The following is a 9,857-nucleotide window of genomic DNA, read 5'->3' on the forward strand; positions in this document are numbered from 1 at the left end:
GGGCCCCTCGCCGGCTCGGCTCCCCTCCGCGCCCGCCGGGTACCCAGAAAGCAGAGATGAGCCCCATTTTCAGGGCGCTTAGGGCTCGGGCGGACAAAACCTCGGCCTCTCTCTGGGTCCTGGCAGGGACCGGCCCACCCGCGCCGCGCCTTCCCCTCCGGGCTGCGGGGGGACCGGGAAGGCGCCCGCAGCGGATGTGGGGAAGGATGGTCCGAAACGTGCGGATAAAGGCTCGGGAGGGGGCGGGGAGGCGGCGGTTGCAGACCCGGTGGCCCGCTGTCCCCGGGCTGGAGCCAGGGTCTGCCTGCCGGGGCTCGGGCCCCACCCACAGCCCGGATTCAGGGAACTGTGGGGTCAGCACAGCCGGGACAGCGGTCCTGGGGACGAGGGTCGCAGCGCTCAGGGCGAGGGGCGGCGAGACCCTCCCGCGGCGGCTTTCTCGGCCGCTAACTTTCGCCGACCGGGGAGGGCTGGGTGGCTGCCGCGTCCCTGTACTGCGTCTTACTGTCCCTCCTCCATGAATGAATGACGACATTCGGAGCATCCGGAGAGAGGCGCGAGAAAGCCGCCCTGAGCGGGGGAGGGTCTCGCGGAGGCCACCCCAGCCCTCGTCCCACAGGCAGACCCGCGTGGGGGCGACACGCCCGGAGCGCTGGGTGGGCCCCAGCTCCACACCAAGGGCGGGTCTGGGAGTCGGGGTGCCCTGCGTGCTGTTGGGGGGCAGGAGGGTTCCCGGGATGCCAGAGCCAGGCCCGCAAAATCCTTTTGCAAAGAAGCCGCGGTGCAGAGGAATGGCCGCTTTGTTGCAAACCCCGCCTCATCCCCGTCTTTCTGAGTTGTGGGGGGCTTCCGGGGCACTGTCGGCCCGTCTCCATGGGACACTCTCCCTCCCCCCAGACCTAACAACTAAAGATGCCTCCCCACCTGGCCAGTGTCCCCGAAAGAGGCGGCTGGATCCCCCACCAGGTGCCGACCTTGGTTTAAAAGCACAGAACTGGGGGGCCATGAGGTCACAGGATCCCAGGCAGGTGCTCTAGAGGTCATCTCGAACTCACCCTTCATTTACGGACAAGGAAGTGAGGGCCCCGGAGGTGCAGCCTCAACCCTGCACCCTGACAGCCTGGCCCATCAGCCACCACCTCCAGCGCTTCCCCGCCCACCTGCCCCCAGTGGGCTCTCAGAGCCACATGAACAAAACGGCATTGTTGCAATACCTGGCTGCCGCCCCACGCGCCTTCCTCCCTGGGGTCAGCGGGCTGTCAGGACTTGCTTTTTTTTTTTTTTTTTAAAGAATTTACTTATTTGGGACCAGCAGGTGGCGTAGTAGTTAAGGTGCTGGACACTCCCACATGGCTGGCGAGTCTCAAGCCTGGTGTCTTGCTTTCTCACTTTCCCTCCCTCTCTCTCTCTCATTCTGTCTCTCTCTGGTCAAATGAAAATAAATGAATGAATAAATACAATTAAATAAATAATTATTAAAAAAGAATTTACTTATTTAAATTTATTTTGTATTACTATTATTTTAATTTTGACCAGAGAAAAAAAGAAGGAAAGTGAGAAAACAAGGTACCTGGCTCAGGACTTGAACTGTGGTTGGCCCTGTGGGAGTCCAGTGGCTGAACTACCATGCCACCTGCTGGCCCCAGGACCGATTCTTTGTGGGACAACAGAGAAGAAGGGCATGCAGCCAGAGGCAGGTCAGAGTTGACCTGGTCCTAGCAGGGAAGCTCAGGCATATCAGCCACTCACACTTTAGTATGAATGATATCACTTTGCTTTATTATGTCCCAGTTGAGGTCCAAAGTAAGGAAGGAGGATGTGTTGGGCCATGGCTTGCCCTTGGGGGGTGGATTTCAGTGTGTCCAAGAGAGGGGGCCTGTGGCTTGAGGCCCAGTCCTTCTCCTGGGTCCAAACCCAGACCCACCTGAGGGTCTCGGCTGTCCATCCTGCTGTTCTCTCGTCTGTGAAGTGGGGACTTGCCCGTGGTGGGAGGGGGTGGGCAGTAACACCCATCCCTCTGCCTCTCCCTGCCAGGGTGCGTCCCTGCTTCACCCCCGCACCTCTCTCTGGCTCTCATGGGGACCACCGAAGCCACACTCCGGATGGAAAACGTGGACGTGAAGGAGGAATGGCAGGACGAGGATCTCCCCAGGTACGGCGTCCGGGTCAGGTCAGCTGTGGCATCTCACCCAAGGGGCACAGGGCGCCTGCGTGCCGCTGCCCGCTGAGGCCACTCTGTGGGCGTTGCCGGGTGGCCTCTTCGGATGCAGCGTCACCTCCCACACACTGTGAGGGCCGAGCCCAGGGTGGCGAGTCCTCTCTGGCCTCATGGTAGGCTTGTGCAGGCCCGATACGGAATGAGCATTTGGCTTCTCTTTGTTTCTTTTCTTTTCTAACTGCCAGAGGGTGCACGCCCTCGCCAGCCAGCCTGCCAGACAGAGAGCCGGAGAGGCAAAGCACCCCTGGGGGATGGTCACCCCGTCCTGGTCCTGTCCTTTCTCCTCCTCCTCTCCCTCCTTCCCGGAGTTTGGGAATGCATATGTACCCAGCGAGTTTTTCAAGCCACTGGGGCCGGGATTCGAACCGCAGTCAGCCGTGTGGGATCTGGTTTCCTTCAGCACTAGGCTACAGGGCTGGCCCACACAAGGAACATTTGCTATGTCATTTACGATAGATCGCTGGGTCAGCAGGTGGCGTGGTGGTTCAGGCACCGGAACTCCCTCGTGGGTGACTGGTTCTAGTCCCAGACCTGGTAGCTTGATTTCTCGCTCCCTCTCTGAATGAGTGCACGTGTCCTATAGCAAATTAACGTAATAAAAATAAATACATTGTTTGAAAAGATTGATTCTCGGGGCCAGCAGGTGGCGTGGCGGTTAGAGATGCTGGACAGCCAGATGGCCAACCACGGTTCGAGTCCTGGACCTGGTGGCTTGTTTCTCACTTTCCCTCTCTCTCTGTCTCCCTCGGATCAAACTGGACAGTGATGATATGATAAATAAAGTCAGATAACATGGTTCTCCATCCCCAGAACTCCAGAAGACCCTGGCGCATGCTTCCAGGAGTTCTAAATATCCTCACCCCATCCCGTTGGCGTCTGCTGTCCTGGCGGTGGCCCTGGGAACCTGCCCCCACTTACATTCTTCCCCCTGAAAACCCAGGGCTGCCCCCCCACTCGCCTCTCTGTCCCCTCATCTCTATTCATCTCTGCCCCCCGCAGCTGCAGTCCCTCCCTTCCAGGGCCTTCTCTGTGGTTAACTCTCACCTCCAGACTTCGCCCTGGCTGTTCCTTCAGCCTGGAACGCTGTTCCCAGCCACTCTCCCAGTCTCGCTGCCCTTGGGCCTCTGTGCACAGACCACCTGCCCCGCCCGCCCCTCGGTTCTTCCCCCGCTTCCTCCCCGAGGAGCGAGGAGCGGAATAACATCCACCTGCCCTGGTCCTTGGAACCAGCGACTAACATCTTCCGTGGCAAAGGCACTTTACGAATGGAATTAAAATAAGATTTCGGGGACCAGCAGTTAACGTAATGGCTGTGTCGCTGGACTCCCATGTGGTCGACTGTGGTTCAAGTCCCACCCAGACCCGGTGGCTTAAACTCACGCTGGGCACGTGTGCGTGCGTGCCCAAAATCCCGAGAGGAGAATGGAGAAGGGATTGCCGTGTGGCCCTCCCCCCGGGGGTGGTTTCTCCCTTTTTGTCTGTCTGTCTCTGTGTTTCTGGCGAGCACATGTTCCCTATAGCAAAAATCTCTCTAAAAAACAAAATAAACAAAAATGGAGGAGGGGGAAAGGGGCCCTGGCCTCAGAAGGAGAAGATCCTGCTGGAAACAGGTTACTGGGGGAGGGGAAGGGCTGAGGGAGGGCCGGGTCCTCCCGTGGGCAGGGACTCCCTGAGCTTCCTGACGGCCCCACCCCTGCCTGCACCTGACCCTAGGCCATGGGAACAATTCCAGACCTACTCCGGCCTCCAGCGTGGTCAGACGAGAACTGTGATCTGAAGCCACCCTGCCCTGGCTAGTTCCGGGGGCCGTGGACCGTACACCCTCAGAGAGCTGAGGATGGTTATGCCTGTCCTCCGTCCCCCACCAGCAGAACCTCCCAAGCGGGCAGCTCCGTTTCTCTTCTTTGTTCCTTAGGTTTTTGCCATAGGGTGTGTGAGCTCACTAGGGGGAGGGAGGGAGAGAGAGAGAGAGAGAGGGAGAATGAGATTAACCCCTGCTGGAGAAGGCCATGCCACAATCTCCTCTCCTCCATCCTCCTCTCTGGATTTTGGACATACACACACATGCACTCACCTGGCATGACTTCCGAGCTGCCGGGTCTGGGACTTGAACTACACAGTGAGCCATGCAGGATCCAGTCACCATAACTACCATGCCCTGGCTAGCCCCAACTTTAAATTTTTAATTAAAATTTCACAGAAAAGGGAACCAGCAGTTAGCGTAATGGCTGTTTCACTGGACTCCCACGTAGTCGACCGTGGTTCACGTCCTGGACCCGGTGGCTTAGAACTCACGCCGGGCGCGTGTGCGTGCGTGCCCAAGATCCCGAGAGGAGAATGGAGAAGAAGGGATTGCGGCGTGGCCATCTCCCCTGGGGGGTGATTTCTCACTTTCTGTCTCTCTGTCTCTCTCTGTCTGTTGGGCGAGCACACGCGCCCTATAGCGAAAACCTCTCAAAAATTTTTTAAAAAAATATCACAGAAAATACATATCGTGAAAAACTATTCAGGGATTTCCAAAAAAATTTTTGCATCAAAAAAAAGCCTACTTTAATTCCATTTACCAAGACTTGTGAAGTCCCCTCATACTTTTTTTTTGGTAGAGGTTTTTGCCTTAGGTGCATACACTCACCTAAGAGAAACAGAGACAGAAAGTGAGCAATCACGCTGGTGGTGGTAGGGATGTCCACACCACAGTCCCTTCTCCACTCTCCTCCGGGATCCTGGGCATGCATGTACTTGTGCCTGGCATGAGTTTGAAGCCGCTGGTCTGGGACTGGAACCGCGTCGGCCAGGTGGGAGTCCAGTGACGTAGCCGCTACGCCATCTGCTGGGCCCTAGTTTCCCCCTATTGGAAAAGCTTCCCCCCTCCCAAACCTTGGGACAAAAATGGGGCTGATGGCAGCCTCGACCTGAGAACTGAGCGTTGTGGTGGCGAGGCCTGTGGGAGCGGTGTTGCCCTGGCTTGCCAGAAATGCTCTGTCTGCAGGAGCTCCGTCCTGGCCTCGGGAGCCCCGCCCCTCTCCTCCACGTGCCCGCTGCCGGCCTTTCTGCAGAGCCTTGCGGAGATGGCGCTTGGAGCCCACCTGTCCCTCTGTAATCCCGCGGGGACACGCTCTATGGAGGGGACCTGTGTATATTCACACACCCACGCACGAGTTCTACGTCCCCTCTCTCCAGATAATGGAGGGACTGCACAGCGAGAGCAGGGCACAGAGGTAGTTCACAGGTCATGGTTGCCGTTTTCTGGTTTTCCAGCTTTGCCCTAGGGCGCGCGGGTGCACCAGAGAGAGCGACAGAGGCAGGGAGAGGGAAGTGAGAAATCCCCGGGGAGTGGCCGGGCAGCCCCTCTCCTGTCTCCTCTCAGGACTGCGGCACGCTCGCGTGCAGAATGGCGTTACACGCAGGGACACCAGGTCCGCCCTGGTCGCGCTGCGCTTTGCGGAGGTGCGGCCCTCGGGCCCCCTGGCTTCCCTCCTCCAGTCCCGAGTGAAAGCCTGAACTAGTACGGGAGTAGGAAGGCCAGCGTCAGCGTCTCTCGGCCCTCGCTCTCTCCCCGAGACAGCACACCCAACGGCAGGCAGGGCCAGGAGACTGTGCGATCCATCCCCCGGCAGCTCCCTCTTTTAAACACTTGCCAGAGAGAGACCGAGAGACAGGAGAGGAGGAATCACCCCCGCGCGCGTGGGCAGGCCGTCTGCTCTGCACGGCTCCCTCCCGTCGCGATTTTGGGCATGCACGCGTGCCCAGCGTGTTTCTCAAGCAGCCCGGTCTGGGACTGGAACCGTGCCCTTGACCATGTGGCCCTGGCTTCCTTCAGCACCAGGACGCGGGCCAGGCCCATCACACGCTCTTTGCAAAGACACCTTGTCCTCTGGAGCCCAGCGGGCTGGGAGGGGGCAGCCTGTGTGGCCACTGTCCGTGGTCCTGCCCGCTCTCTCGGGCCTCCTAGACCATCCGGAGCGAGATGCATGTAAAGAGGTGTTGGTGTCTGGCAGGTGGCAGGGTGGTTAAGGCATTGGACTCCCACATGGCTGCCCAGGGTTCAAGCCCCAGACCCAGCAGCTTCAAATTCATGCCAGGCACATGTGTGTGCATGCTGAAAATCCCAGGAGAAAAATGGAGAAGGGATTGTGGTGTGGCCATCTCCCTAGGGGTGATTTCTCACTTTCCCTCTCTGGCAAGTACACATGGCCTGCAGCTAAAACCTAAAAATGAGTAAATAAGTACATAAATAAGGAAAGGAAGAGGCATCCGTGTACCCGCCCACTGAGCAGTCGCTGACTGGCCGAAGCACCTTGCTCCCTGACTCAGCACTCCCCGCCAGCCCCGTGCACCGTGGAGAACCTTCTGGCTGGTGTGACTTGTTTCCCTGGGAACAGAGGAGCCAGAGTACCCAGTCCTGCTCTGGGACCCAGGCGGGGGTGGCCAGAGAACTAGGTCCCACTTTGCAAATCCCCGCTCAGCCACCCACCTCTGCAGGGAGCCCAGCACCTAACGCAGGGGACACGAATGGCTGAACGGTTGCCTTTCTTTTCTTCTTCTTTTAGAGAGATTTTTGCTCCAGGGTGCATGCACTTGCTGGAGAGACAGAGAAACAGAAAGCAAGAAATCACCCCACCCCGGATGGGGTCAGGCCGCAATCCCTTCTCCTCCATTCTCCTCTCGGAATCTTGGGCATGCACGCACACGCGCCCAGAGTGAGTTTAAGCCACTGGGTCCGAGACTTGAACCATGGTCAACTACAAGGGAGTCCAGCGACACAGCCATTATGCTAACTGCTGGTCCCTGTATTGATTCATTTCTTCCAGGAGTGGGAGAGACAGAGAGACAGAGAGACTGAGAGACGGAGCCCCCAGGCTCTCCACTGTGTGATCCAGCGCAGCCCTGGCCAGCCTGGGTGGAGGGCACATGTGTGCCCAGCCTGCTCACGGCGGACTCCCCACAATCCCAGCGCCGTCCCATGAGGGTCAGCCCTGCAGGGCAGCACGTCGGACCCCCAGTCCCCAGCTGCCGTCCTGCACAGGCTTTTCAGAACAGAACCCATCGGGAAGGAGCCCCACGGGTCCCCCATAGAGAATTCGCCTTTGTAACCTCTCAGAACCCCGCCCTCGCTCCCTCGGGGATTCCGCGATGCCCACCCAAACTCCTGAAGGCCCGAGACCCACGAGGTGACCTGAAAGGAGCCAGCTGGCACGAACGCTCTCCGTGTCCCCCACGCTAAGGAGGACGCATCGGCCGGCCCGCAATTCCCAGAACTAACTGTCTCTTGTCTCTGTCGTTCTGTGCGACTCCGGCTCCTCCATGTCCCTCCGCTGGATTCGCGGTGCCTGGTGGCTGACATCTGCTCCCGGCCGGTCCGAAGGCCGCTCCCAGAAGACACGGGGATGGACTTGCTGGGCAGCCCGGCGGAAGACACGTCCTGTAAGTTTCCACGTGTGCAGGCACGGGGCTGCGTCCACACCTGCCTGCAGTCCTGGGCGCTGCCATGGCCGTAACCGTGGCGCTGGCAGAAGCCGCAACCCGGGCAGAAGGCCAGAGAAGAGGCCGTTTGCTCTGAGGCCTTCAGGGGAGGCGGCCGTGGGGGGCGGGGGTGTGGCCAGGAGGGCGAAGACGGCGAGCTGTGCTGCTGTGTGTCTTCTGGCTGGTCGCACGGCCTCTGTGCGCTGTCACTTCCTCGCTGCCACCTGCAGGTAGTGGGCTTTCTATAGACAGAGAGAGATTTATTTATAAATAAATAGGGCATAGGGCACGTGCTCTCACCAGAGTCAGAGAGCCAGAAGGCGAGAAACCGCCCTCAGGAGGGATGGCCACGCTGCAATCCCTTCTCCATTCCGCTCTCGGGATTTGGGCACGCACGCACACACGCACACGTGTCTTGTGATTTTCAAGCTGCCGGGTCCGGGACTTAAACTGCACTGTCGGCCACGTGGGATCCAGCCACCTAACGGCCACGCCACCTGCTGGTCCCAAGCCCCGGGACTTCTTGCAGATGGAGCGTGTAAGGATGAAGGAGGGGCATGCACAGTGCCCGGGTAGTGCCAGGCGGGACATGGGCACAGCCGAGGGGGCCCTGGGAGGCTCCTGGGTTCTGAGCGTCCAAAACTCTGGACAGGGGTGTGGGAGGGGGAAGAGAGCGGAGAGCACCCCCAGGGGGATGCCCACTCCGCACCCCTTCTCCACTCTCCTCTCAGGATTTGGGGCATGTATGCACACGTGCCCAGAGTGTTTTTTCAAACTGTTGAATCTGGGACTCGAACCACAAGGTGGGCCATGTGGGATCCAGCACCTTAACCTCCACGCCACTTGCTGGCTCCCACAAGTCCTTCAATGAGGATCCCAGCCACATCAGGTTACAGCTCCTCTGACTGACTCCAGCGTAAACTCACCCTAAGGATTCAGTCAGATGTGTGAGGGAGACCGCAGGGCCAGCAGGTGGCGTACGGACTTCGTCGCTGGACTTCCACACCGCCAGCCACACCTCGAGGCCCGGACCAAACTCACTCCGGGCGCGTCCGGTCTCAGCCCACCCCAGTACCGCCCTCAGGCCCCAAATCCACCCAGACAGCATGGAGACTGGGGGACAGTCAGGCGTGTGCCATCCAGGGCCGAACTCTCTCTGGCTGAGGACCAGGAAGCCAGAGGCCAGCCCTGCCCCCAGGTTCCAATCCAGGGCATGCACGGGAAGGCACTCTCAACCCGGCGTGGGGGGCTGCAGGAAGGAAGGGATTCGGGGTCTCGTGCACGTCTGAAAGCTGGCAGGGCAATTTCTATGTTTTTTTTTTTTTTTTCTCCTTTTTTTGGGGAAATCTCATTTGATCTTAAGGCTTGAGAATAATCCTCTTTGGCTCAGAGCTCTGTCCTCTGGGCCCCGTGTGGCACTACTGTCTCCCAGCTAGTGACAACTGTCACGTCGACACCTGCCTTCTTTTTTTGTTTGTTTTAATCTCCAGAGGGTGTGTGTTCTTGTCAAACAGACAGAGGGAGACAGAGAGGGAGACAGCCCCCCGTGGGGGTGGTCACACCGCACTCCCCCCCCTCCATCCCCGCCTTGTTGGGGTTTTGGGCATGCACATGCATTTGGCGTGTTTTTCAAGCCACCCGGGCTGGGATTTGCACCTCAGGGTCGGCGGTGGGGGACCCTGCCCTCTTAACCACAGGCCACAGGGCCGGACCCCCACTGAGGTTTGTTCATTTTGGCCCCACTGGTCACGTAATGTCATGGCAGGGCAGTGAGTTCCGGTGGTCTGGGGAGATCAGTCTCTCTTTTGTGTGGGGAGAGATTTCTGCCATAGGGGGTGTGCGCTTGCCAGAAAGACGGGAGACAGAAAGCAAGAAATCACCCCCCAGGGGGGATGGCCACGCCGCAATCCCTTCTCCTCCATTCTCCTCTCGGGATCTTGGGCACGCACGCACACGCGCCTGGCATGAGTTTTAAGCTGCCAGCTCCGGGGCTGGAACTGTGGTCGACTACGTGAGAATCCACCAACGTGACCATTAACCATCAACCATCAGCTTGTCCCTGTCTTTCTTTTTTTTTTTTTTTTTAAGAACCATTTAATTTGGGACCAGCAGTTGGTGTAACGGCTATGTTGCTGGACTCCCATGTAGTCAACCATGGTTCAAGTCCTGGGCCCCG

General features: G+C 58.8%; 1 protein-coding gene across 1 annotated transcript in view; it reads left to right on the forward strand.

Annotated features, from left to right (window-relative positions):
• The first annotated feature begins 2,015 nt into the window (after positions 1-2,015).
• ATCAY (ATCAY kinesin light chain interacting caytaxin) overlaps positions 2,016-9,857 on the forward strand; it is a 29,020-nt gene continuing 21,178 nt past the window's right edge. The window contains exons 1-2 of the mRNA XM_006171791.2: positions 2,016-2,152; positions 7,584-7,642. Coding sequence (XP_006171853.1) covers positions 2,076-2,152; positions 7,584-7,642 — 136 coding nt within the window. The 5' untranslated portion in view covers positions 2,016-2,075. The remainder of the gene's footprint in view (positions 2,153-7,583; positions 7,643-9,857) is intronic.

Source organism: Tupaia chinensis, unplaced genomic scaffold (genome assembly GCF_000334495.1).
Source record: "Tupaia chinensis unplaced genomic scaffold, TupChi_1.0 Scaffold149964_2, whole genome shotgun sequence".
NCBI classification, from domain to species: Eukaryota; Metazoa; Chordata; class Mammalia; order Scandentia; family Tupaiidae; genus Tupaia; species Tupaia belangeri.